This window comes from Hippocampus zosterae, chromosome 16, assembly GCF_025434085.1.
Source record: "Hippocampus zosterae strain Florida chromosome 16, ASM2543408v3, whole genome shotgun sequence".
Lineage (NCBI taxonomy): Eukaryota > Metazoa > Chordata > Actinopteri > Syngnathiformes > Syngnathidae > Hippocampus > Hippocampus zosterae.
In genome coordinates, this window is record NC_067466.1 from 9,315,796 (window position 1) to 9,343,665 (window position 27,870).

The 27,870-nt window shown below is 41.1% G+C and overlaps 3 protein-coding genes and 2 long non-coding RNA genes across 5 annotated transcripts; 2 read left to right on the forward strand and 3 right to left on the reverse strand.

Moving 5' to 3' along the window:
- Positions 1-332: 332 nt before the first annotated feature.
- tmlhe (trimethyllysine hydroxylase, epsilon) lies at positions 333-7,837 on the reverse strand. The gene is made up of 7 exons (XM_052047558.1): positions 6,533-7,837; positions 6,285-6,461; positions 2,796-3,075; positions 2,535-2,654; positions 2,192-2,428; positions 1,850-1,988; positions 333-1,735 (listed from the first exon to the last, which is right to left on the reverse strand). Exons 1-7 carry the CDS (start codon positions 6,681-6,683, stop codon positions 1,604-1,606), a joined length of 1,236 nt encoding a protein of 411 aa, XP_051903518.1. The 5' UTR covers positions 6,684-7,837; the 3' UTR covers positions 333-1,603.
- Positions 6,408-17,060, forward strand: mpp1 (MAGUK p55 scaffold protein 1). Its single transcript, XM_052047557.1, has 13 exons — positions 6,408-6,547; positions 9,428-9,550; positions 12,092-12,220; positions 12,337-12,415; positions 12,557-12,642; positions 12,729-12,797; positions 14,272-14,468; positions 15,101-15,201; positions 15,280-15,360; positions 15,586-15,666; positions 15,749-15,951; positions 16,161-16,235; positions 16,312-17,060. The coding sequence occupies exons 1-13, from the start codon at positions 6,473-6,475 to the stop codon at positions 16,486-16,488; spliced, it is 1,476 nt and encodes a 491-aa protein (XP_051903517.1). The 5' UTR covers positions 6,408-6,472; the 3' UTR covers positions 16,489-17,060.
- LOC127588728 (uncharacterized) lies at positions 8,707-9,606 on the reverse strand. Its single transcript, XR_007959173.1, has 2 exons — positions 9,460-9,606; positions 8,707-9,274 (listed from the first exon to the last, which is right to left on the reverse strand). It is a non-coding gene; the product is annotated as an uncharacterized LOC127588728 (long non-coding RNA).
- Positions 17,061-18,164: 1,104 nt separating the features above from the next.
- vamp2 (vesicle-associated membrane protein 2) lies at positions 18,165-24,189 on the forward strand. The gene is made up of 5 exons (XM_052047559.1): positions 18,165-18,678; positions 21,172-21,274; positions 21,397-21,555; positions 21,750-21,801; positions 21,923-24,189. Coding segments are annotated over exons 1-5 (333 nt in total). The 5' UTR covers positions 18,165-18,676; the 3' UTR covers positions 21,940-24,189.
- LOC127588727 (uncharacterized) lies at positions 23,841-27,640 on the reverse strand. The gene is made up of 2 exons (XR_007959172.1): positions 26,633-27,640; positions 23,841-23,931 (listed from the first exon to the last, which is right to left on the reverse strand). It is a non-coding gene; the product is annotated as an uncharacterized LOC127588727 (long non-coding RNA).
- Positions 27,641-27,870: the final 230 nt, after the last annotated feature.

Genomic DNA, 27,870 nt, shown 5'->3' on the forward strand with positions numbered 1-27,870 from the left:
CGGTGGTTGATGCAGGTTTTAATGTGTTTAAATGAAATGCGCCTGTACAGAATTTATATATTTGGTAATATTACTTCATTAATTAAATTGGGAATTTCTCCATTGCGAGACTAATAAAGGTTTTCTTATCTTATCTTGTACCCGTTTGGTATTATCCATCGAAACTACCACCACGTTGGTTTAATCATTTACAGTAGTCTCGCAAAATAATAACCCAAAGAGAGGTTTTGGCCACCTGTTGATATTGGGTGAGCAATGGGTGTGATATTAAGTGAAACATTTCGAATAATAATCAAGAGCAACTGTTTAACAAAAGCACCACGCACTGAAAATTATATTTGGATGAATTTTATGTTTATTATTGAATATCAATATAGTACCAACAACTCTTGTAGGGAGCCATTCAAAACATACAAAAACGATTGTGCTAACCCCCCCACCCCCCAAAAAAAAAAAACAATCACATAAGATGCATCTCACATCAGGTGAGACAATTCCGGACATTGCTGTTGCAGCTGCTCCCACTCTCTTTTGTTATATTTTAACTACCGTTTCTGTTCTGATGCAATAGGTAACGCATTGCTCAGCCTGTTTGAAATCCGAGTTGAATATTTACATTTGTAGTCAATTACCCTTCTACACAGTCGTCTCAATTATTGCGTGTGAAATCTTTTGAAATTCTGAATTCCTTCCAATACCCCATCCATCCATCCATTTTCTGAACCGCTTAATCCTCACTAGGGTGGCGGGGGGTGCTGGAGCCTATCCCAGCCGTCTTCGGGCAGTAGGCGGGGGACACCCTGGATCAGTTGCCAGCCAATCGCAGGGCACACAGAAACGAACAGCCATTCGCACTCACACTCACACCTAGGGACAATTTAGAGCGTCCAATGAGCCTGTCATGCATGTTTTTGGAATGTGGGAGGAAACCGGAGCACCCAGAGAAAACCCACGCAGGCCCGGGGAGAACATGCAAACTCCACACAGGGAGGCCGGAGCTGGAATCGAACCCGTTACCTCTGCACTGTGAAGCCGACGTGCTAACCACTGGACTACCGGGCCGCCCCCTTCCAATACCTTTTCCCCTAAAGGCGACATCATCACATGCACTTATTGATCAAAATGGCCACCTTGCACGGCCTGATGACAGACTGCTCTCATTCACTGAATTACCAGGACAACAAAGCGGGCCTCGGTATGCTCAGCTGTTTCTATGGTTACGATTACAGCAGTCTCTTCAAAGCCAATGAAGGAATAAGAGTCGCGCTGTGACTGCATCTTTGTGCTTCTGCATGCAAATGTCCCCAATTGAAACTGTTTGCCCTCAACACTTCAAACATACAAAGGACACTCCGTTAGATTCGTGTGTATGTATATGTAAGTATCAAAAAGTCTGTTTTCACAAAAATAGAAATTATTAACGTGGTTGTCATGGAGGATTACCCCGCACTGGCCTGTGTAGGTTTCATGTCGCAACTGTCTATTTAATTCATCGATATAAATTACAAAGCAGTGTAATTAATGATTTTACTTAACAGATCAATTAATGCCTGGAAGCTTTTCGCGAGATGAAAAGTGCTTAAGGGGCTCTCTTAGACTGGCTTCATGCCTGAAGCCCGAACCCCCGTGCCTTGCTTAGAACGTCATCTCTGCTCAGATAGCATCCACAGAGTTGCCTTACGCCGGTGAAAGCCTCCCTGCCATGCATGACCCGCCAGTTGTCAATAAAAATCACCTAAAGTGAAAGGGAGGGGAAAGTCAATTTTGCATTGCAATCACATCTGCGTGTAACATTCGTCTTGTTCTTGTTACAGGGTATTTACTGGTGAAAAATGGGCAATGGTCTTACTTTTCCTGGAGTGAGTTTGATCCACAGCTCATTTTCCGGTCGCCTCAGTTCCATGGTCAACTGTCGATGAGCCACATACCAGCGGCGAACAACGTTGTGAGGTATCGTGTTTATCACGGATCGGTCATAGTTGTTGTATCTACAAAGAAAAAACACTTTTTATATATCAAATAGCAGCGGTATCCAAGAGTCGTTTTTTTTTTTTAAGTGATCCGTGACCTGATCATAGTGATCAAAGCACATCATTTAAAATGAGTTTCTGAATACATAGCCAATAGTATATAACTGTTATCTTCAGCGACAGATTAGGCACAACATTTGAAAATAATATCATCAACATACCGAATCAAGTAAACTTCATTATTCCAAGGATAGATATTGAGAATGGGGCCAACGCCTATCATGTGGGTATGGTGGCCGTCATCGCTTTCGACAAATTCGTGTCTGATTGGAACATGCGAAAGCAGTTCAAAATGTTCTGGTGATTGCTGACGAATGGTTTCAGCTGCATAGAAACCATCAACAAGCAGATTCCTTCCTCCAGTACCCTCGTGCTTTAGACAGTGAAAAACCTGAATTCTACAGGGAGGGCGGGGAGGAGGGGGCAGAGAAAAAAAGGTGTAACAAGCAGCACACATTGACAATGTTACCGTGCCTTTAAAGAAAGATTCCCTCTCCCACTTACCCACATGGTTCATGAAAGTAAGTTGTGTCAGTGTGGCGGTCAAGACCCAGCTGGCTGTAGGCAGTGTCTCCCCTGGAAAAATCTGAAGTGAAGCACCACATTCTTCCATATGTCGTCTCCCTAGAGGATCAGTACGGCAACAGATGCATATGGGAATGTGCGAGTCTGGATACATGCTCAATTCCTTAGCAATGTGGTCACCGATATCAGGAAGAAACATGTAATAAAGTAGGAAAAAAAATGTTTTAAAGTATTTTATACCTGATTAAACTAACTCTCTGAGTCACGGCTTCCGTGGCTTCAACTGTAGCAGGGACATCGTCTACGAAAGCGATCCCATAGAGAAGATAGTTCTGCAGAAACGTCTTCAATTCATCATCGCTGCTCATGAATGTGTCCCACTTGGAGGAGGCAACGTGGGAGTCATTGTAGATGTCTGCGTTCCAAAGAATGCGCGGCTGTATGGTGCTCTGCTTCTTCCCCTCATAACTGTTCTCAGCTAGCCAGCAAAGGCTGTACTTGGATGTATGACCACCGGGCCCTAGGGCGCAGAAAAGCAAACGTTGTTTAGCGACCTCATATTTAAAGCAGAGGGCATATCAGCAGATATGAATCACAAAGTATCTTTGTGGCACTTCACTTTTGATGATTACCGGTATTTGGAAGCGAGTCAAAGGGTGTGGCTCAGAAAACGATCAGAATGACGCTGCACTTTTAAAGACAACGTTGGTTGACACACATGCTTGACACATGCTTTGTTTAAAGCGTTATTATATCAAAGTCAAGAGTACAAAGTGTGGTTAATTACCGGAATAGATAAACGGATTGTGCTGCATGCGAAGTACGTTCTCGACACCAAATGGCTGTCATCGGCGCAACGCTGCAGAAGAATGCAAAGCAATAAAAGTCTCCTCTAAAATGTGCAGCTGACTTTGCACTCACGATAGATTTAAACAGGATGTTAATTGCAACTTGAAGAATGTTGGCCCATCCCTTTTCGGTGCAATGCAGTTATCAGCATTGACAGAGGATGGAACATGCCATTGGCAAGCATGTTTCAATGGTTAAACTACCAAGTGAGGTAAATAATAATAATAATAATAATAATAATAATAATACATTTTATTTGTGGGCGCCTTTCTAGAAACTCAAGGACACCTTACAACAAGCAGTTAAAATCACGAGTACAATGTTAAAAACAACATCAAATAAGATAAGGAAAAATACAACAAAAATAAATAAATAAAATAATGGCTTTATGGTCTGAGTGAATAGGCTTGTCGAAATAGATGTGTTTTGAGGCGGGATTTGAAATGTGTTAGTGAGTCTGAATTACGAAGGTCAACTGGGAGTGAGTTCCAAAGCTGCTGGAGCAGAGCGACTGAAGGCTCTATTTCCCATGGTGACGAGGCGAGCAGCGGGGACAGAGAGGAGGACAGAGGAGGAGGAACGAAGAGAGCGGACAGGCGTAGGAATATGGATGAGGTCAGATAGGTATGGAGGGGCTAGGTCATGAATGGATTTGAATGTGAGGAGCAGGATTTTATATTGAATGCGGTGTAAAATGAGGAGCCGGTGGAGATGTTGAAGGACAGGTGTAATATGGTTTATGTATGGCGTGAGTGTGATAATGCGGGCGGCTGAATTTTGGACCAGCTGAAGCTTATGGAGGGTTTTTTGAGGGAGACCAAACAGAAGGGAATTACAGTAATCGAGTCGCGAGGTGACAAGGGTGTGTACAAGTATAGCAGTGGACTGAGGAATGAGAGAAGAGCGGAGCCGGTGGATGTTTCGAAGATGATAATATGCAGAACGAGTGACGTGGTTGATATGTGAGGTGAAGGAGAGGGTGTAAATAAGCGAACATACTGGCCATGCCAGAAGAGAAACAGGTTTTCAGCTTGTCGAAACTGCAGTTATCCTTGAAACAGGCTGATGTTCATTTTCATGTTGTAAGAATAGGTGATAGTTGTGGATGATTGACACAACAATGTCGGGAGGACGGGTGGTTGACAGGGCAAATGTGCTGCAAACACAAACAATCTAAAGATCTAAAAGACAACCGCAAAACAAAAACGCTGCAAGTAAGCAATACTGCCATAGGCCGAATGCTGCAAACTACAATATCTAACACATAAATGAAAAACAACAAGAAAAGAGAAAAACGCAAAACAAAATAAAAAAAAGCTACTACAAATGTGAAATGATGCAAACCGATGCATTACAACAGAAGATTTCCAGAACACTATGCCTGTTTGTTCAAAATTTGGTTCTTATTTACCCACTGTTTAAGTAAATTTAACCAAATGGTAACTTTAACTGGGACGGCCCGGTAGTCCAGTGGTTAGCACGTCGGCTTCACAGTGCAGTGTTACCGGGTTCGATTCCAGCTCCGGCCTCCCTGTGTGGAGTTTGCATGATCTCCCCGGGCCTGCGTGGGTTTTCTCCGGGTGCTCCGGTTTCCTCCCACATTCCAAAAACATGCATGGCAGGCTGATTGAACACTCTAAATTGTCCCTGGGTGTGAGTGTGAGCGTGGATGTTTGTTCGTCTCTGTGTGCCCTGTGATTGGCTGGCAAACAATTCAGGGTGTCCCCCGCCTGCTGCCCGAAGACAGCTGGGATAGGCTCCAGCACCCCCCGCGACCCTAGTGGGGATCAAGCGGCTCGGAAGATGAATGAATGAATAACTTTAACTGCATATCAAAACTCATTTAACTTTAACTGGCTGTTAATTTGACATTAAAATGAACACACCTAAGGAACACCGCTAACCTTTAAACAGTGAGCTTAACTCTCAAACAACAAACACTGTTCAATTAAGTGCAATATAAACACAAAATGGATAAATCGCAGTGCTATTTACAATTGTCTTTCACATCATTTAATTATTATTATTGTTGTTATTTTTATTCAGCAGCCTGACGGGAGTTTGTGGCTCACACTGCTCTCATGGTGGCAATTCAGGGAAGAAAAGAGGGAGGCTATCGTAGACTTGACTTTGACACAGATAATTATTGCAATGAAGAGTTACAAATTAGATTTATACACAGTGATCCCTCGCTTATCGCAGTTAATGGGGACCAGAAAGCCCCACGAAAGAGGAAAATCCACGAAGTAGGTATTCCCCTGATGGATGTAGAGCTATAATGTACATGTGTATATATAATATTTATAAGGCCAAATTTAATGGTGTGCATGCATGTAGAAGTAAAGAAGTGTTTGTATGTCTGTAGTAATTAACATTACTTAATGCTATATACTGTACTAATATACTGTATATATTATATATTCAATTCCATTGTATTTAAATAGCTTTCGAACAGCCATCGCTGCATACAAAGTGCTGTACATGGACCAATTTAACATATACAATAAACAGTAAAACTAATCGGTAACAAAGACGGTAGAAAGCACTGAACAGTAAAACCTATATATAGATATAAAATGTACTTTATCTATAATACAGTAAACAATCATTAAATATAAATGTAGTACTGTATATGTTGCTCTACGTGACTCGCTGTTGTTTTGCCGACTTTCGATGCCTCTCGTGGCCCTTTTGTGGCATTTTCGCTTTTTATTGGGGGGTGAAAATTTTTGAAAGATCCGCGATGCACTGAATCCGCAAGAAGTGAATCACGAAGTAGAGAGGGATCACTGGACTTTGAGTTTATGAGTGGATAGATAGTTGGCAGTAGTAAGTTACTACAGTAGTACTGCCGCAGTACTGTAACCAGAATAGCCTTACAAGTAAGGATGAGGTGGTCATCTTCCACTGTGCTGTGATCGGGGCGAATGTTGAGGTCAATACTTCCGGTGTCCAAATTTCTCTGGTTTGTTTTGAAGTTGAACGACGTGTCAGAGCGGCAGTGATCCCTCAACCAGACGTAGTCCAAATGCATCCGACTTCCTCTGTAGTGGAGTTCTGGTACATGCATGAAGAGGAGGAGCGTTAACAGCAGCTTTTGTCTTTTCAACGAATATTCCAGAACTCACCCAAACAGTCTTCATGTAAGTGCAAAGTTGCCGGTGGGGCAGCGTATCCGCGGACGAGCTTTTTGTTTCTCCATGTAGTCCGGTTTAGAGCGCAGAGACTCTGTTTTTGCGTAGCACCGGCTCGTATGCTCCTGCTCAGCATCCCGATCATGTCTAATCCCGCACAGCACCTCTCTCACAATAAAAGCACTCAGTTTCAGAATTTTTTAATGCAACTGTTGAGGCACTGCGCACTCACCCCGGCACTGACTGACGAATGTGTTCATTAACCGCACCGCTGTCTCCTATCTTGCGCTTTGCTTCCTTTCATCAAATCGAATTTCTCGTTACAGGTGGACCGGGGTTGTAACGCGTGGCCTGGATTAGATATGAAACTCGTTAGAATTTACATGCGATTCGAATCGATAACGTGGTACTTGTGCATAGTGGAGTGCGCATACTGAGCGAATTCGCATAAACGGTACAGTAATACCTGCAGGCGTACTTTGGCCTAAAGGCAACTTGGAACATATTCTTAAAGACACAGGCCCAATTTCCATTAGGAACTGCTTTAAAAAAATCACATACAGTATAAGAACTAGATTTTTTTGTGTGGTAATGTTGCGTACCAAACTGAGATATTAGTAAATGGACAAAGTTGTGGTTGGTCATGTTTAAATATCAATGGTTGTTTCAGTAATAGGCTAGTCGTAGTAGTACAATAGTTGTTGTAGTGTTTTTTTTTTGGATTAGTAGTAGTCGTATTGACCAGAAGATGTCACTGTTTTGTAACAGTACCCAGAGCGCTGCTGCCAATACTGAATCAGAAACCGTAAAACAGGCTATTGTGTTTTACTAATTTTCCGATTACGTCCTCAAATAGTCAGGATTTTATTTATTTATTTATTTTTTTACTAAACAGCGCCAGTTAACCCAGATTAAAAAGGTCTTGTATTTGAGTTTGAAATTCCGAGGGGGAAAAACGCTGAACGCGATATGGACATTTAAAGTTGATAAAAGACACGTACAGTACACACAATGCAATTCAACATAGGATAATAATAAATCCTTGCTTGTCAAGGGTCAAATTTCGTACGTTCTGTCAAATCAGCCTTTGGTGCAGTTAATCGATATAAAAAAACGGGGTTTTTTTTCGCTTTACCCTGGAGGGCATTCTTTCCTTGTCATTTGGTATCAACCCATCCGTGTTTGGATTCATTCTCCGAATTCCATTCTGCAATATTGTCTGATTTCAAACTGTTTATCTCTGTCTTTGAATTGGCACCCAGACAAGTGTAAAATGTTGCAATATGGCCTGTTTGATTGTGAGAATATTCATTCATTCATTCATCTTCCGTACCGCTTGATCCTCACTAGGGTCGCGGGGGGTGCTGGAGCCCGTCCCAGCCGTCTCCGGGCAGTAGGCGGGGGACACCCTGAATCGGTTGCCAGCCAATCGCAGGGCACACAGAGACGAACAACCAGTCGCACTCACACTCACACCTAGGGACAATTTAGAGTGTTCCATCGGCCTGCCACGCATGTTTTTGGAATGTGGGAGGAAACCGGAGCACCCGGAGAAAACCCACGCAGGCCCGGGGAGAACATGCAAACTCCACACAGGGAGGCCGGAGCTGGAATCGAACCCGGTACCTCTGCACTGTGAAGCCCACGTGCTAACCACTGGACTACCGGGCCGCCCTGTGAGAATATTGACTGTGATAATTCGCATGGGCTCGGACAGACGGCAGCGGCGTGCTACCTTCAATGTCAGTCGGATATTTGATCTTTTATAGTCGCGAAGACGGGCGATGAGAACCACCCTTCACTGGACATTTAATTCGGTACCTCGTTCCAATCTTTTGAAATGTAATGCACGTGTGTTAATGGTTGTGGAGGCTTGCACTTCGTCATATAGAACGATCTGCTGTTCGAAGAAACAAATAAATTGTGGTGTTTATAAGTCATAGAGCGATACCTCGCACTGGATCTAAAGTAATCACAGCAGCAAATTTCACACATCACTTGTATTAATCGTGTAGTACAAACAACAAAGTGCAAATTAAAACAAAAAGCATCGAGGGTGGTGCATTAAAATATATTTCAATCTAAAAGGGATCTGCATCTTCACGAGTTTAGAGACATGTGTCTCTTTCATCCTTCTGCTGTGGCTCTCTTGTTACTTTTTTATATAATTCTAATGCGAAGATTATTGTGCTCTTGGAACATTATACAAGTATTTTTTTCGGATTTTAGGTTTTATTTTTGGATCGTCGATCTTTTTTATATGCATCGAGAAATGTAGGCTGACTATGAAAATGAAATATATTAAGGGCATGTCTTTTGCACTTATGCACCACAATATCTGCATTAAAATTGCATTTTTGTCATATATCTAGTTAGGAAGTGCTTGGTGCTATGTCGTCCCCAAGTACCACTGCTGACCCCCCGCCCCATTTTAGCATTTGCTTATCCCTGTCCTAGAACATGACAAATACAAGCATGTGTACAAATGCAAACACAAAACGCACCGCCTTAATATGAACCATTACAACACACTACCACAGAAAAACACGGTGCAGCGTCCCATTTAACTTCATAAAAAAATCAATTTCACATGGTGTTAGAGTGAACATTCAAATTTGGGATCTTGTGGTGAGCACGTGAAGGCAGCACGAGCCTGCCCCTGTTTCCTTGCTCTGTCAGCTGTGTTCCCGCAGTGGCTCTCGTGGAGATCGCCCGCGACCGATCAGAACCTTGTACCTTTATCAGAGTGACATTATATCGTCAGCTTTCGTTATCAGCCGTTTCCTATCTCGCAGCATTTTTTTTCGAGCCAGCCTCTTGCGGACCTTGCACAGGGCGGCAAATCGGGTTCACAGATTTTTTTTCCCCCCTCTCCTTTCTTTCTGAAAGATGACGCTAAAATCCAATAAAAACGAACCTACTGTCATATTGGAGCCCGTGGACTCCGTCCGGACAGCCCTCTCCGATCTCTACCTAGAGCAGCTTCTGCAAAACAAACCAAAGACTGACAAGGTAAGTTGTCGCTTTTGCATTTCATCTTTAAATACTCGGGATTTCTCTGTTTGCTTCCGGGGATGTGGTGCAGCACATGACTGTTGTTTTGTCTTACAGTTGGAAGTGGGGAGGGAAAGGTTTTGGCTTTCAGATAATTCGAAGAAATATTCCTTTTTGCAGCACAATTGAACACCTTGGCCCCAAAAAGTCAAAGGGGATAATGATAGAATGTATTGGGTTGAAAGCTGAGTCACCTCAACTGAGTTGCCCACTCAGCCTGAACTGGATCCAGCAGACATGGCCAAAGCTTTCCCACTTCTGCACTCGCTTTCCAAAAATACACATGGAAATCTTGTAACAGCTGAGGGGTAAACAAGTTTCTGTCATGAATAATCTACGTTTATTTTTGTGATAACGTCATCGTCTTTTGGTGGTTTGTTCAGTGAACTTTAGAATACAGCATTGCAGTGTTTTCCACTCAGAGTAGGATCTCTTGAGGCTATAGTGAGTGGTTGTTGATTGCATCATATGGTAGCAGTCTGTCCGAGACATACACAACTTGTTTATTTTAAATAGATTATGGTGCAAAGAATTGTCATAACGAGAAATCATGTTAATATAACTAGTTAAAAGATCTGTTAAAATAGATCGATTGAAATTGCCAACTCGGCGGTGAGGTACATAGGAATGTGACAAAGGAAGGAAACTTTTTTTTTCTTACCTCAGCACTTTTGTCTTCTGCATAATGCTGATTTAGTAAGTGAGGTCGTCACACTGGAGACTGCTGAGCATAATGTTGGTCAAAGGTCGCATTAGGATCGCTAGGGAACAACAACAAAAGTCAACTAAGCAATATGCTTAGTGGCAAGTATAGTAACGTCAGCATTTAGGAGGATTATTTGGAACATGCATTTTAGGGCTGCTGTTTATCACAGGAACACCAAAAGTGGGAAATTAAGGGGAAGGGTTTAAGCCAATAGAGCTATTATTTGCCATTTTAAGGTCCAGCTGTATTTTAGGCCAATTGTTGATTTTCAACTCCCAAAAATCTGAAGGGGGAAAAAAAGATCAATAATAGTTAATCATGTTAAATGCAAAGGTCTTTTTTTAATGTCAAACTAGGTTGAGAGTGTGTTCTTATTTATTCAGAAACATGCTTGATGCAGTCTTTTGTGTAAATTAGGTATAGATAGTGGGCCAGGAAGCACTTGCTTTTGACCAACTTAGCGGATACCAAAAGGTTCCCTTTCCTGAAGGCTAGTTGTTTGTCCTATAGCTGGGTCACACCCAACACCGGCATTTAGAAAGGACTTTCACTCCACTCATTGTCCATTATCACATAACTGTGGATTGTGCGGGGCAGTATCATCTATTGATGAAATTTGCAGAACATTCCCAAGTGTTTGTGGTTTCAACATGGTCTTGCTTATTCGCACCACACACACAGTTGAGGACCAGTATAGTATGACGTTTGTGATTTCACACAGTGTCATTCAATCTCTTGATGTAACTGCAAATATTTTCCTCTGTCACCCGTCTGTTAAACTCAAATAGCACAAGGCCGGGAATTAAATATCACATTGCATGGAACTAGGCATCCATTCAGTCAACCGTTCCCTGCAGGTTTAAGACAAGAAAGGAACATTATGCTCAGATGCCAAGTATGAAGTTTGGCTGTAGTAGTTTATTTATTATAAATGATATTTTCTGTTTCTTTGGAAACCTCAATAATACCTCCCTGTTAGTGGCTGCTAAACCAGTCTCCAGCACGCCTGCGGTGCTCATGAGGATAAGCAGTTCAGAAAATGGATGGATATTTTATGACCTTGCCTGAAATGTCCAACCTGATAGCTCTTATGTCATCCCCTGTTGTGCATATAACCGCTAGGGGGCATACTTTCATAGCATCTGGGATTTAGTGTTGTCACTGTCTTCACCAACATCAAAAGATAGAATACATTTCAAATTTTATGTCACTACTGTATCTAGTTCCTACTCTCTGTGGTGTTAATGAATAGATTTTCATATTGTTTCCGTTGTCTATTAACCAGTGGAGATTTGATTAGAGGCCTCCCTGTTTGCCCTTTGGAGGGAGCGGGGGGAGGGGCAAAACAAGGGTTTCAGTTTTCAGTCATGTTGATTCCAGTTCATTTAGTTTTCAAGTGCAGGTCATGAATTCACATCCGACCTAATCTTTGCAACCCATATTGAATGGAAGCCTTAAAAATGACTTATTTGTAATTGTCATCCAAGACAGTACTCTCGATTTACTGCTGTTGTCTGACGGGATCCCTTGATGACACGGTGGTATCCATGACCACACGAACCTGTCGGACCAGGTCATTGGATGTGTTAAATGAGGTGTTATAATGTTGGGTTAATTTTCAACCGATAACATGTGTCGAAACTGCAAATAAAACATGAGCAAATAGCAAAAGGCTTTCCCTGTAACTTTTAGGAAAAAAATCCTGATGCAAGATTCTCTTTTTTTTTGCAGTATAATGATATTTTCTCTCTCTTTCTCTCTCTCCTTGCTTTTTATTTATTTATGTTTTGCAGGTAGCCATGCAAACATTTGAGAATAAAGGTGCTGAGGTCTATAGCAATGGAAGTGCCAAATATGTGAATGGTACTGAGCTGACCAAAATGAAAGAAGTCATGTTTGAAAAAAATCCCTCGGAGCCAATGGTACATCTGATATTTGCAACACATCTACATTATTTTTATTTCAGCAAATTTACCATGTGGATTCATGTTGCTTGATTGCCCCTCATTTGTCCCTCAACATCATCTTTTCTCTACAGGGAGTCACTCTGAAAATGAATGACAAGCAAAGGTGCACAGTAGCAAGAATTTTGCACGGAGGATTTATACATAGACAAGGTAGTAAATCAAAATTGACCTGACAGTGGGGTTTGGTTAAAACCCTTGCTGAGAGGGCTGTCATGACATTTTGATATATGGTTGTGTTTTCCTCAAGCTGTGATGCTGTTAATACATTTCATTTCTTCCCTTTTTTTCCAGGATCCCTGCACGAAGGGGATGAGATAGCAGAAATCAATGGCAAAAGTGTGACTAACCAAACAGTCGATCAGCTGCAAAAGATTTTGGTGAGTTAACACTCAATTAATCATCGCAGTTATTAAGAGAAACACGCAAAACACATTAATTAAACTGTGCCTTTTTTTTCCTGCAGAAAGAAACAAACGGAATAGTCACAATGAAGATTGTTTCCAACCAAAAAAGCCGCTCCAAAGCTTGTGAGGTAATCTAGAAACATTGAAAACTTGCCTCAAAACAGTAGCGTGGGAAATATTTTAACAGATTCATGGCTTTGCTATCTTTTCCGATATTATTTTCTGTACATTTTGCCCGCTAGGTGAATCTTCTCTTAATCGATGAAAATCCAAGGTGACTCTTAAAGTAGTGGACACTGGCCAAGACAATCGTAGTTAGTGTGTTTCTTTCAACCCTCTAAGTACTATTAGTAATATCATATTTCCTCACGCGTTTAATCCAACGGCCGCATTAATACAAAGTATCCTTCAAATATCCCATTCATAGTAGTGATTAATACATTTTATTAGATCAGCTCTCAATTTCAGTAAGCTTTTGATGGTTCATAATTTTCAACGGGAATGTAGAATGTAAAACCGAATTCATGTTTTTGTATCAAATTTGATCCGGCTCACTGCGACTCTTTGGGAAGAGTTTCTTAATCCCTTTGGCCATGATAATCAACACTAAATGTTTTTTTTCGTAATTTTTGTAAAAGCAACAATGCACTCTTGCATTGGATATATGTATAAGTGTAGTATTTTTAATCCTGTATTTCATACAAGTAGTACATATGTTTATTTTTGTTAACACTGAGAGTCTGTATCCACTCTACCATAAAAGCATCTACTGTATTGGCCCGAATATAAGACTGTGTTTTTTACATTGAAATAAGACTGAAAAAGTGGGGGTCGTCTTATATTCGGAGTTTAGACATTATATCCATTCACGACGCTAGATGGCGCCAGATATCATTGAAGCGAATGCTAAAAAGTGGGGGTCGTCTTATATTCGGGTCTAGACCTTATACCCATTCACGACGCTAGATGGCGCCAGATATCATTGAAGCGAATGCTGGACTTGACTCTCCAGGCCAAGGCGAAACCCTGTCACAAAATAAAAATAATTATTTTTTTTTTTTTAATTTTTAAAAATAAAAATAGCGGTCGCACGAAGAAAAAAAAATTTAAAAATTGCGGTAAGAAAGAAAAGAGAAGAAAATAATAGAAGAGATAACAGAAAACAATCTGGAGAAAAGTGGGTCGAAGATCGGCCAGGTTAACCGGCAGCTGAGAAGAAGATATGATGTAATTTACATTTCAAAAACCAGAAACCATTCATTTACAAATGCGAGTGCATTTTAGTTTACATATTTAAATGTTCAGACATTAAGATTTGAATGAGGCAAAATAACATGCTTTTTCTCTCAAATATATTGTTAGAATAATTTGTTTCAGATGTGCTGTAATTATTTTCTGAATAAAAATTAATTTGGTGTTCAAAAAGTATTTTTTTGAACACCAAATTAAAAATGTGAAAAAGAGGGGGTCGTCTTATAATCAGGGCTGTCTTATATTCGGGCCAATACGGTATTATTATTTTGTTACACGCTGGCAACGCACAAAATGAAATTGTACTCATCTACACTTCCAAACTCACTGTGTTATCCTCTCGATTTGCAGACGTACATGAGGGCCCAGTTTAACTATGACCCCTCCACCGATGAACTCATCCCGTGCAAAGAGGCCGGGCTACGTTTTCAAACTGGTGACATCATCCAAATCATCAACAAACAGGATCCCAACTGGTGGCAGGGTACAGTAGAGAGCAGTGCTGCCAACTTCGCTGGACTAATACCATCGCCGGAGCTCCAGGAATGGTTGGACAAATATATCATTTCATTTTAATGTCATAATTTTTAGATGATGAACATTAAGCTTCTTATATATACACACGCGCACACATTGCCGTGCCAATGTGTTGGTTCCACTTTTTCTTTTTGACTTTCTGCCACAAAAAGCTCAAGAGGGTGGAATACTTTTGCAAGGCCACCGTTTCTAATCTTCATAGCATTAGATCAGATTAAAAAAAAGCCATTATGTAAATATTATACCATGCAAATTTGGTCCTTTATGGGCCTATGAACAACACCGGGACAGTCTGTGAAGCTCGGGAAGTGCTCGGATGAATGGCACATCAATGCTTTGCAAGAATGAGTACTCCTCCTTTGAAAAGCTTCCTATCTTGGTGAACACAAGAAAATTCTTCACAATTGGATGATGATAACATTCAGCTGAGCTGTGGTTGAAATCTTGTGAATTAGAACCATCAGAAAATAGCTTGAAGCTTCAATTGGCATGTATTCATTTTCGCATTGATTTGAAACATGTTTGTGCGTGCACAGGATTGGTATTTCATGCAGTTAACGTGTTTTGGGACCGTCTCAGGCTTGACACAATTGTTTTTACCCTTGTTTCAGCACGTTGCACAAAACTTTGTTTCCCCCGACAGGAGAGTGGCAAGTAAAAGCAAAGCCAAAGACAGTCAGTCCTGGAGCCCCTTCGGAAAGAAAAAGAAGTGCAAAGACAAGTACCTGGCTAAGCACAGCTCAAGTGAGTTTATAACCGGGACCATGTTTTTTCTTTTTCCCCACCATTGTGTTGTTTGCTCACAACCAAACGTTATTTCAGTTTTTGACCAGTTGGATGTGATTTCTTACGAGGAGGTTGTCCGGCTCCCTGCTTTCAAACGGAAAACTTTGGTGCTCATTGGTAAGTTACATTCTTCTTCTACTTTGGAAATGTGCAGTTTTTATTCAACCATCCATTCATTTTCTAATCTGCTCATCTGAGTTTTTGATTCATTCTAGTGAAAAAGAACATTCTTAAAATGGCCGGCACTGAACGAGTTAATAATCTTTGAATAATAACATGCAATATTTTGATGCTGGTCATCATTGGAGAGCAATGAAATGTGTTTTGAATTTGATGTTTCAGGTGCACCTGGTGTAGGCAGGAGTCACATTAAAAATTCATTGCTGAAAAAATATCCGGAGAAATTTTCTTATCCTGTTCCACGTAAGTAGTACAGAAGATCAACCAATTGTATGCACAACACGGAAGAGATTTGAGTTTCACAATTCTAACTTTACATCTACAGACACAACCAGAACGCAACGGAAGGATGAGGAGAATGGGCAGGAATATTATTTCATCTCCAACGACGCCATGACAAAGTGCATCTCCGAAAATGCGTTGCTTGAGTACGGCAGCTTCCAGGGAAATATGTTTGGCACCAAAATTGAGACCATCCAGAAGATCCACGAGCAGGGCAAAATTGCACTGCTGGATGTAGAACCACAGGTTTGTATTGTACTCGTTGGGCCCTCAGTGTTGACTGAATTCCGTTACACCACATTGAATCTTGAGGTAGCGCGTGTATAGTTTCTGTTCCTAACCTAATGCATTAACAAAGTCATAATTACAGTAGGCGTATGCAATAAATTTATGAAAAACTATTCTAGCTCATTTTTTCCCCAGTATTTTTCATTCTTTTCTTCATTTCTTGGCAGACGTTGAAGGTTTTGCGGACTGCTGATTTTGCCCCTCTTATGGTCTTCATTGCACCCACCAACACGGCTACTCAGGTGAGACGTCCTTATTCTAATAGCCGACGAGGATATTTGACTCCACCAGCTAATCGTCTGCATTTTATCATCCTAGACGGAAAATCTGACAATGATCCAGAAGGAGTCCGACGCCATCCTGACGGCCTACAGACACTTCTTTGATCTGATCATTGTCAACAACGATGTTGACGAGAGTGTGAAAGTCGTGGAAGAAACCTTGGAGCAGGTCACCTCCACTCCGCAGTGGGTGCCTGTCTCGTGGGTGTACTGATCGATGTTAGACTCCAGCGTGATATCTTATTCGTTTTATTTTTTAAAGCAGTGCAATATCACTTCTTACACAAAACCTCTGAGTTAGTGATATCCCAAGTCTGAATGGGGTTTATTTTTGGTTAATGTTTATTGTCAGAAATTCTTTTTTTTGCATGTGTGCGCGTTTAAAATAAAGCAATATTTAGAAAGATTTATATCAGAAAACTGAGAACTTCACCAGGAATGTTGATAATTCAATCGGTTATTTGTGTTTTAGGCTTTTGAGGAAGCTTTTATTGCCATACAACTGTGATTGTTGTATTGTGGTTGAATACAAAATAGGACCGTAACTGTGAAAAAAGTCCACCCTTTTCAAATCATTATATTTAATATGACATCCTAACGTCATAATGTCATTAGTTATCACTACAGGGCATTAATATGTTTGTCCAGCCGCGTATGTAACTTTTGACTCCAAACCATTTCAGTCAATAAGAACTTGACCTGTTAAAACTGTCACATCAAATTGTATACCTAATAGGCAGTTTAGAGGCACTTTTACAAATATTAAATTTCTCAGCTCTGTTGCAACTGCTTGTTTGATTTTATTGAATGTTGAAACACTGACCAGGAACCTTCAACATGCCCGATATATATAATACTGTACATCCATGATCTGAGGTCAGTGGTGATAAAAGTTATGTTAAGAGCACAGTTTAATAGCATTCAAACTTTCAGAAGTCATCATTTCCCTGTTTTGATTCAACGTCTGTATTTCAAAGTTGTGAAACACAAAATAAGGTTCACACGTGCTACAGTCCTTTTCTTTCCATGTGCTACACTTTTAGCGAATTGATGTAGTTATGGTAATATACAATGTCCAGTATTTTCTTGATCAATTCCATTTTGTGTCAGTATGTTTACTATTACATTTGTGCGATATCGCTACTTGTCCAATACTTTTCTGGGGATTTGGAATTTGGTGTCATGTATTTAAAATTAATTTGCTTGATTATTATTCATGACAAGATGGGGCCAGTAATAACAAATCAAATCAAGAAAAATAAAGTATTTAACTTATTCACGAAAACCAGTAGCACGGTGACCGAGTGATTTTCACATTCACATCACGGTTCAGAAATTCGGGGTTGAAATCCAGGCTCTGGCCTTCCTTTGCGAAGTTTGCATATTTTTGTTGTTTTCTCCGGGTACTCTGGTTTACACCCACATTCCAAAAAACATGTGTTAGGTTCACTAAAGACTCAAAATTTGTCCTTTGGTTGTCAATGTGGATGTGATTGGTTGTTTATCCATGTGCACTATTACAGTGGCTGATGAACACCCTCATCTAAAAATCAACTGAGATGGGCTGCAGTTCACCTGTGACCTGAATGAGAATAAATGGTGCAGAAAATGGATGCAAAAGAAATCTCTTTGGATTAAGAATGCTGAAAACGTGTTCAAGAGGCTTTCCATAGTACTGACCTCCTCAACACAGTTAGGAATAAATGCACCAAATAACATTCCGAATGAGAATGAGTAAAGTCGCTTTCAAGTGGGTTGTCCTGGGTCCACTCCGTGTTTGATCAAATCAGCAGTGAGCATCCATGAACACCCGCTGTGCTGCTCACCACGCCCCCTTCCGAGGTACGCCATTTTGTTGACAAATCCCGAGGCGATCAAAATAAACTGCTTTCTGCGAACTTCCAACCGCGCTATAACTATGACACTTAACACCTGTCAGGGGGAAACACCTACGATGTTAATACGGACGTGTTTAGTTTAAAACTGAGTTGTCACAAGTGATAAAGCAGCTCCCAAGATGTCCCTAGCCATTTTATTAACATGAAACGCGCCTCTTCTGACGTCACCGAGCCATCTTTGTCCAGCTAATCCTAACTGTATGTTATACCTTCATCACGGCTCGATCTCCCGTCACCTACAGTAACAGTCTGCTGGTGCAGTCATATACGGAGAGGAAAAGTAGTGTTTTAATAGCTAAGTGGACATATCTCGACGGTGGACCCAAACCAGTGCCCCTCCTCGGCTATATAGGCAGGGAACGCCAGGCTAAGCATCCAAAGGGTGCCACAAGGCTAGAGAGGAGCGCACAAGGCAATCCACATCCATCTGCCAGCCACTTAGCAAACGCTAACATTTGCAGCCCGGATTTCAGCACAGCTGTTTAGCCAACGCTACCACAAAAAATGTAAGTACAGCGTTTTAGCTTGATTCTTTGTGGATTTAGAGGCATGAATGGGGTTTCCACGAAAAGATGCCGGAGACCACCTGGATGGAGTATATCATCAGTCTCTATTTCGTTTGTATTGTGCTGCGCGGATGTTTTATTTGACAGCTGTCCGTTAATGTTACTCGAATGGCAGGAAATAATAGTTCAGTCTACCCACGGAGCAAACATAAGTCTCGTTTGCGATTTTGATTTTTGACGTTTTTTAGGTGAAAAGAGACGAGCCGTGTTTATTTTCTGCCTCGTCTCGTGCCGCTAGCTGCAGCCAGCACGCACGCATTTTTTTCCAGTTTGGACCGGTTCTGTTTGAAAGGACGTCGTCTTTATCATTGCACGCACGCTACTTAATCTATTCATTGGTGCTACGTTGATTATAAAATAACCATTTTGCCCATGTCTAACATTTGTCGTTGGTAATTTTGGTTGTTGAGGCGAGGGTGACGATGGAGCTATTTCAAGAAGCATCAAGGGCATATTGTGGAGCCCGTCTTATTTTTTATGGCGTGAATCACAAGGCCATTTCGGGGTCTAAACCACGGGACACAACTGGACACATTTAAAACAACTCGTCACATATACTGTCATTTTACTAACTGTAATTTAGGCCTGGGCCTGATATTTGCAACCGCCTGCATCGGGGGGTGGGGATAGCCTAGCCTCTCTGTCGTCGATGATACGCGAGGGTGGACAGCTAACTATAATTATATATCACCATATTGCACTCTAGCCATTAGAACGTTGCTCGTCTGGTGTTTTTGAAGTACATGTATTAGCAAATGCTTTTGGTAGAACTGAATGAATGAATGGAGGGTAAAGAACAAAATGGCTAAATCAACCGTACACGTTTGTAAGAAAGCCCACAATCTTAAATTTGATCGGGCATCATTATATGCCACTCCGTGTTTGTATACTGACTTTGCTGCTTCAAATCTCGATTTATTATCAAATTTCAGTCGAGCATTTTTGCTTGAAATCAAATCTCCCGTCAAGGAACCTCCCAACTGCTGCTGTAGGCAGCCATAGTATTTATAGGCCGTGGAACGTGATATTTTACTGGCTGCCGTGTGACCGCGGTTTTGGTTGTATAGAATTGAAAGGAATGTAAGGTTTAAGGTCCGAGAGGTCACAATAGACAGAGAGCCAAGTCATACTGGTCCGGACTGGAGTGGTGCTGTTCAGTGCTGAAATGTCTCTCTCCAGTGCTGAAAGTCACGCATCGTACTAATGACAGTGTGGATCCAGAAATTTTCCAGAGCCATTAACTCAATGCTATATTTGAAAGTGTAAAGGAGGTGAATATATTCAGCTGAAGAATAAACTTTGTATTGTCTGATGTCTGTGCAAAGAGGAATACTGTATGACATCTTCCAATGTCAGTAGTATGAGATCTGATGTTGCTGTTCATCAGGATCTGAGCTGATTAAAATTTGGAAAGGGAATGAAATGCTTGCAGTGTTTTTTTCATAGAAATCACATACAATTTGGCATTTTGAATTTTGTGCATGGTAACTGCACCCGATATCAATGATTTTCACTGAAAATAAAACTCAAGTGGTAGAATTCAGGATGCGATAAAAACACAAAATAAACAGCAATGAATAAAAAGTTACTATGGCAGCCTCATGTTATTGTCGAATGTTGTTTTTAGATCAATGAACAGTATCAACAACACTTGTTAGCCTTGCCAATAATAATATGCAAGGAAGACCAGACCATTTGGTCAATTATCCAGTAGGATTTTATGTTGTTGAAGGATTAGTAAAGCGTGTTGGTGATAAGGTGACCTTTCTTGACAGTTTTGCCTGACAGTGGTGGAGTAGCTATGCCACCATTCACCTACCATTGTCTAGCATGCTAAATTTAGCGTGGCAAGCACATTAGGTTCAAAACAAGGAATTTTCCGTGCAATTTTTATTGTGTTAAAAGCTTGTCTGACCTCACATTGTATTTATTATTCGCAACTGTCGAACTGTGCTCTATCTACATTGCTGTTTATGTTCCTGTTTGAAAATGAACAAAAATAAATCAGTCGCAAAGTAAAAACATTTTAAAATAACAGCAATAAAAAAAACAATGCTGATATTCCCTGCTGAGCACGCTTTGACCTTCGACCTCTCAGAGACTGTGTGGCACCATTTATTGCGGCAATTACAAGAACAAAAAAACAAAGGTTTGTAATTTCTTAGAGATGCCACAAGATAGCAGCAAAGCACTTTTTTTCTATTGGCAAAGTCTGACGAAATCAAGTTCAACATAGTTGCATAGCACAAAGATACCACCAGATGGGGCCAAAGATATATTTTTGTATTCGATATGGCTTTGGCCTGGACACAAAAAAAGCAAACGGGTGAGCTAGAGGTTAGATTGCTGTTTAAAAATCCATCGCTACATGAATTTGCAAATGCCGAACCGCAAATATGTGAGTAATGACAGTTTTTTTTTTTCCATAATTAGGTCTGCCCCAGCTGGAGCCCCTGCACCAGAGGGAGGGAGTCAGGCTCCTCCTAACCTCACCAGTAACCGCCGTCTGCAGCAAACACAGGCACAGGTGGATGAGGTGAGCACAAGTCATCTTGGAGCCTCATTTATTGTACACTGCGAGCTGCTGAGCAAAAGCAAAAAAAAAAAAAAAATGAAAGCCACATCTTTTCAGTCAAGATGTGCTGTTTCACTCCCTAGGTGGTGGATATTATGCGTGTAAATGTGGATAAGGTTCTGGAGCGTGATCAGAAGCTGTCCGAACTGGACGACAGGGCTGACGCTCTGCAAGCTGGAGCCTCTCAGTTTGAGACCAGCGCTGCAAAACTGAAGAATAAGTACTGGTGGAAGAATGCTAAGGTGGGGACATGCACACGTGCTCATCATAAGCAACAAATGTATTTCTTGGATGTACTCGAGGTTTATGAGAAATGTAAACTGTAATTTCCAGTTCAAGCACAAAATTCTCCTGATGGCATGACCAATTTTCCTTTCACCACTTTTATAATGTGACAATATCAACAACTTGGTTTGTTTTTATCTTCTGACCCTAGATGATGATTATCCTGGGTGTGATATGCGTGATTGTCCTCATTGTCATTATTGGTAAGAATTGTTTTTATCTTGATCGTTAAAATGTGTTCATATTAGAGTACAGTAGGTGTGTATGTTGCAGAGTGTAGAAACAGACTTTGACATGCCTGATGTCGTTTCTTGCTTTCTGCAGTGTACTTCAGCACCTAAGAAGAGTCACTTCCTACCCCAGTCTAATCCCAACGACCTTGCTTCAGAAGGAACCCCGAAATTCATGATAAAAAGGAATCACAGATAATGAGTAAATGTATCTTTCCCGATTGGCTTCAATAGAACACCCCTAAACCCTTCAGAGCCATACGGTTCAGTCATTTCCACCACCTCGCCTCTGGACCCCTGTCAAATATTTGTCCCGTGAGTGTGTGGCCCCGCGTCCCGTTCCGGGTCCTCTCGGCTTCTCTAACCTGCCATAACGAGAGCCAAACATTTGTGACGATGCAAAAACAGAAAAGGAAACTGATTGGCAATGATAATTGTTACATGACTGATCTATATCTAGTCATTTGTAGAGTTTTATTCTGATATATACTGTTTTGTAGGTGTGCGTGCGAGTGTGTGCATTTTGTATTTTTTAAGTTTTGTATTCATTTTCTGTATGCTTCAGCGTCGACTACTGCCTAATAATCCAAGTGTGTATCTTGCATGTTCTAATCACCCGTCCGTCCCCCCGCTTACTCTTTGTTTCGCTGTATTTCTGAAACGGCGGCAACATCCAAGAGTGAGCCGCAGAACTGAAATCCGTTTGGATTTTTAGCAGTCGCAATCTCCAGGTTGAAATCACTTGAGAGTTCATTCAGGTCTAAGTTATTGCTCACAGGTATTGATCAACACAAACTAACGCGTGAATTTTTCCACTATCGCTTGGTTATTATTCCCTGTCCTTTAAATCTGACCGTTGCATCTCCTTTGGAGGTCTTTTCCCTTCCCACGTTTCTCTTTAATGTCTCTTTATGTCTTCAGCTCTCCGGCCGTCTTCCTCGTGTCTTGCAGCATGCTTGAATGCCCAATCGTTTTAAAACTGCCATAGTACCGTTGGACCAATGTCTGTAGTTGTTTCTTTTTTTTTTCTTCTTTTTTTAAAATTAAGTAAGTAGTGTCTTATTTCGAAAACATTCCTTCATTGCAGTCTAGTGCAAAATGCTCTTACTATAGCACATGTGTAATTGCAAGTATATGTCAAGTGCGCAATGAGACTAAAGGCCGAAGTCAGTCATTCAAACAACTGGGGAAAAAAAAACAATAAGGTCTAAGGGTATATTTGGTGGGAAGCGGGATTAGGATGTCATCTTGTGGTAGGAATCATTTATGTTGGCTACTACAACTAATTTGCTATTGCCAGGTTTGTAGATGCTTTTAGTGGCACCATCACAGACATGAATCTTCATTTCCCAAGTCAAACGGGCACACACGAAAAGCCCTTGGCATCTACTTTTAATTACTGTCGGTCAAAAGAACGGAAAGCATTGAAAGTGCACTGAACCAGCTTGTTTTTGATGGCGCTACCACACTGGGCTATATAACCGGGCCGAACGTGTGCAGCCACAACTCCGTATGAAGAGCACATGAAACAGTTAAGCCTTGCTTGCAATTTAAAAATTGACTGTTGAAAATGCATTGAAACAAAACAAAAAAAAATAATATCAAGGCATTCCTTGGCAGTGTTCCAAAGTGGTTGTCCCGATGGTTTTGCATCCATAAATGTAATAGATTCTATTTTTTATTATCGTGTATTTTTGTGCGAAACAGACAGACGAAGAGGAAATTCCTCTCCTTCTGTCTGGCGTGTGCGTTTCCTTTTTATAATTCCGCTGTGTGCGTTATACACTGCCAAGCAACAAGCTGCAGAGGGGAGGGGGGAGCTTCTCTTGTTCATTGCACTTGTCTGTCACGGCGCCCTTTCGTGTACAGTTGCAAAACTATTAGCTTCTGCGGTTTGGGGTGGTACATACGGCCCCCATCGGCTACTTGATGAGTAACTGAGCAATAGGTGCACTTGCTGTAGTTTTAGCTGACTAGGTCCAGATGAATAAGAAACACACTTTAGCATTAGCTTTCAGTCTCCGTCATAATCCGCTGTAGTTCAAACTAAGTGTATTCATTATGTGTACTTGGTAGCCTTGGGGTTTTTATGTTAGCAGCCAGCTAGGTAGATCCACCACCTTTTACTCGTTGCTGATTCTGAATCGTACTGTTGTGCGCATGTGCAGGTGCATCCATGTGGTGTGTGTTAGAATAGCTCTACCCCAGGAATAGCCCCAGTTTATCCCGACAGATTAGGCCGCTTAAATCTCTTGAGTTGAAGGCATCCTTGTTTCCTTGCCCACTGTAGTACACAAGGATAGTGGGGAGAGATTTGAGGGCCTAACCCTTTGACAAGACCACAAGCTCCCACCCCCCCAACCCCAAAAGAAAAAAAAAACGTAACCCATATCACACTCTCAAGTGTACCTACAACCAGAACAAAAGATAACCAAAGACCTCATGCCCGGGCTTGTGCTGACGATTGCCATCAAAAACAAGCGGCGTGGAGCAGGTTAACCCAAATGATCCGAACCTTGTTGTCTGCAATTCCAGGACCTCTTACTGCCACACACACCGCAGCGCGTGTCAGTGAGGCCAGTGAGTCGACCTTATGCACGTTAAAGCAGAATTTAAAGACCGCATGCATCGATTCTCGGAACACCTTGTGTGTTCCAAGTCTAAATGAAATTATTGAATCCGTAACCAGATTTTAGACACAGGATCCTTTAATCCTAGCACAACCTCGTTTTCATGACCTTTTCCTGCCAACTTTTAATAGTGAAAAAAACATTTACCGGTAAGTGGCTCCAAATATCGGATGGAAATCTGCATTAAACGTAATAAGAACTTGTTTTGAGGGTAAAGGGGGGCCTATATTGTTTTGTTTTCAAAGTCAACAAAGATGTACAGTAAAAGGGGACAAAAAAAAATTGGGAATTGGCAATGTATAAATGCGGAACACCGTTATGAATAACGAGCCCCTTTTCGTCATCCTGCTGAGGTGAAGTGACACCACTGATTGGGGTAGGACAGGTGTTATTCCATCAATCCAGCTGTCGTCCTGTGATTGCGCAACCAATTTGATCACAAACGGAGAAAATGAAGCGAATGCTGTCTCTTCACGTTGCTTTGCTGTATCGTGTGAAAAAAAGGCGTGCACCTATATTTGAACAGCGTGGCACGTAATTGTTTGTTGTTGTCATTCTTTCGGGGGGAGCACATCTCTTCTATGTGAGAATATTGCCTGACGCCATCCTTGTGAAATGTTCAGCTGTCTCAAATTTAAGCTGCACTCAACCCCATTTGTTGGGTGATCTGAAACACTTCACGACAATGAAGTGGGGGTGTTCCTGCTTTTATTTCTTTGTGATCTTGTAATTCAAGCTTGAAATAAGCATACTAATCAACTGTTGAATGAGTATAAACGTGCTCTGTTGTTTTAATAACAAATCTAAATCTCCACCATGACTCCAAATGGGATGAGTGTAGTATTAGGAGGGAACCTATTGAGTTTCTGAATGGTCACTGGACGGCTTACAATATTCTACAAACTACATAGAAAGATGTTTTGTATGCTCACTTTTTATTAATATTATTATTATTTAGGAAGAAAACAAAACTCCCAAATGTATCTGAATCTTGTGCAAGCACTGATTGGTCGAGGTAAAGATCGCTCAAGTCAGCAGGGGGAAACGTATTTTTACCTTCAATTGTCCAAAAAGCTTAAGATGAATTCTGCTGTTTACATCAGATTGCTGTTTGCATCCACACAATGCTGTATGGTTTTTTTGTTTGTTTTGTCTGAATATATTTATTTTTGAGGAAAGATTTTAATTTCTCTATGGGACTGGCATTGCCCCTGTTTGTCTGGTCTTACTGGAGGGACCCGACTGGGGGATCATGGGCAATGTCCTCCGTCTTATTTCATTCTTACTTTTTGTTTTAGCTTTTATTTATTGATAGATTTGTTGTGCTGTCATTGAATATGGAAATAGAAACGAAACAAGGTTGGCTCCATGTAAAGAAGAGAAAAATGAATGGGAAACTAAATTGTATAAAATAATTGTAGTGTAAATCTATCAATGTCTTATTATATTGATGAACATCATAAAATATATGTATATTGGAAAACAGTCTTGTGGCCAAGGGTGTTCTCTTCGTCTTTCTGTGCAAAATACATTTATAAACACTTGCAAGGGGCATACCTACATGACTTTAAACCACCGTGTTACAAAAAATGATAACCTCAAGTTAACCGAATGAACTCTACAAGACACTGCTTAATTACACAGCTTTGGCCAACACACAAGTATCTATAAATGACCAACAAACCCAGTTTCCCGATTGTAAAGACATAAAAGCCCACATATGTGTTTGGTGTCGCGATAACATTGAAAGCAAAGTATAAAAAATAAATAGCTCATAATAGCCCAAGTCGTATCGTCTGTGGTGTGACCTAAGAGACACGATCCTGAAATACTAAAAAAAAAAAAAACACTGAGAGGTCACATCACTATAACGACTTGCACACTATGATAAAATCCCGAGACATTTTGCGCGAACTTTGTAAAGAACGTGTTTTGGGAGAAACAAGCACGGGGGAGAATTCCTTACCGATGCGTTCCAATGGAATGTTCCAATGGAGACTGCCAGGTGGTACCTCTGCGTTTTAACCACCAGGTGTCAGAGTAAATTGACAAATGCGCGACACCAAGTCACAGTTCACTCAAGTTTCCAAAAGCGTGCATGTTAAATTCCCTTAAGACTGCCACGCTGAACCGCCCACGTAGGCGCCCCCCCCCTTCCCCTCCACCACCACCACCCCGAAGTCCGCTTTGCATTCTACCTTAAAAGACCGCAATTGCGCTTTATCGTCTGTAGAGGGCAATGTTTTCCACGGGTTAGCATGAGGGAAGACGTCTTTTTTTCCTCACGTATCTACAGTTTAAAAAAACACATTCGCCACTACCCCAGCTTTCAAATGAGACCCAACATGAAAAATTCGATTGGTGAAAATTGGAATAAATTAAGTTCAAAGTGTGCATCATTTGCATATTCAAAAGCAGGAGTGCACCCACTTTGGATCAAGACAGGGACGTTGATCGGCTGCCATAGCAACGGTGGTGGTTGGTTGTCTCACCTGTTTCACACTCATTATTATATCTCAGCTGCACGAAGGGGAGCGCAGCCGTGAAGCCAACTTCAAAGTCGTCTGAGGAGTCTAAATGGTCCATAGCCGAGAATGTGATTGCATCAGTGTAATGCCCAGCGTGCCCAAAGTCAACTTGGATAGGCTCCAGCCCACCTAAATGAAAATGGATGAACGACCAAGATGCTATTTCTGGTATATCATAAAGTAAACATCACATGATGTTAAATATCACATATTTTAAATGTTACGAATCAGGTTTGTAATATAAATCTCAAGCTCGTTAGGTAACATGAAAAATGAAGTGTGTACACTGCGTTACGTGGCGTTGCTTTAATGGTGATGTCAGATGATATACGTCAAGATTCTCGGCGCACTTTCAGAAGAAAAAAAAACAAAAAAACAATTCCTCTTCAGATTAGAGTCAGACGGGCTTGATTTTTCTCCAGATGTTTCTTGAAAGTCTGTCATAGTGTAATTATCAGTTTTCTTGACACAAGTTAAAAACACTTTTGCTGTTGTCGTTGTTGATAATGGTTTTTTGTTTTGTTTTGCTTTAATCTACTTAGAGTGAATTTGAGTGGAACCAATCTGACAGAGACCAGATGGGATTCTCAGACAATTAGTTGTCTTCATTTCCCTTTTCTATGTTTAAAAAAACGGATGAATAAACAAATGGAGGAGTAACAGTTGTGAATGCATCACAAGCAAAATGACTTTCCTAATGCTGCTGAGTCAGATCCGTTCTTCTCCAAGTTGTTATTCTCAGAATTCTTTTTCACTCCTCCCCTCACACTCGTTGCGCATCTCGGCTAAATGAAATCTTGCCAATCATACATCTATCTGGAGTTATTGCAGAACCCCTTGCCTTGACTTGGGTCCTCCCCCTCCCCCAATACACACGCATGCAA

Coding starts and splice junctions, on each gene's coding strand:
- mpp1 (XM_052047557.1), top strand. CDS start 6,473: ATGAAGAGGAGGAGCGTTAACAGCAGCTTTTGTCTTTTCAACGAATAT. Junction 6,548..9,427: donor CTCACCCAAACAGTCTTCAT/GTAAGTGCAAAG, acceptor TCTTTCTGAAAG/ATGACGCTAAAATCCAATAA. Junction 12,798..14,271: donor GCCGCTCCAAAGCTTGTGAG/GTAATCTAGAAA, acceptor CTCGATTTGCAG/ACGTACATGAGGGCCCAGTT.
- tmlhe (XM_052047558.1), bottom strand. CDS start 6,683: ATGATCGGGATGCTGAGCAGGAGCATACGAGCCGGTGCTACGCAAAAA. Junction 2,655..2,795: donor CAGAGAGTTAGTTTAATCAG/GTATAAAATACT, acceptor CTGATCCTCTAG/GGAGACGACATATGGAAGAA. Junction 1,989..2,191: donor AATGAAGTTTACTTGATTCG/GTATGTTGATGA, acceptor TTTTCTTTGTAG/ATACAACAACTATGACCGAT.
- vamp2 (XM_052047559.1), top strand. Junction 21,275..21,396: donor CACAGGCACAGGTGGATGAG/GTGAGCACAAGT, acceptor TTCACTCCCTAG/GTGGTGGATATTATGCGTGT. Junction 21,556..21,749: donor ACTGGTGGAAGAATGCTAAG/GTGGGGACATGC, acceptor TTCTGACCCTAG/ATGATGATTATCCTGGGTGT.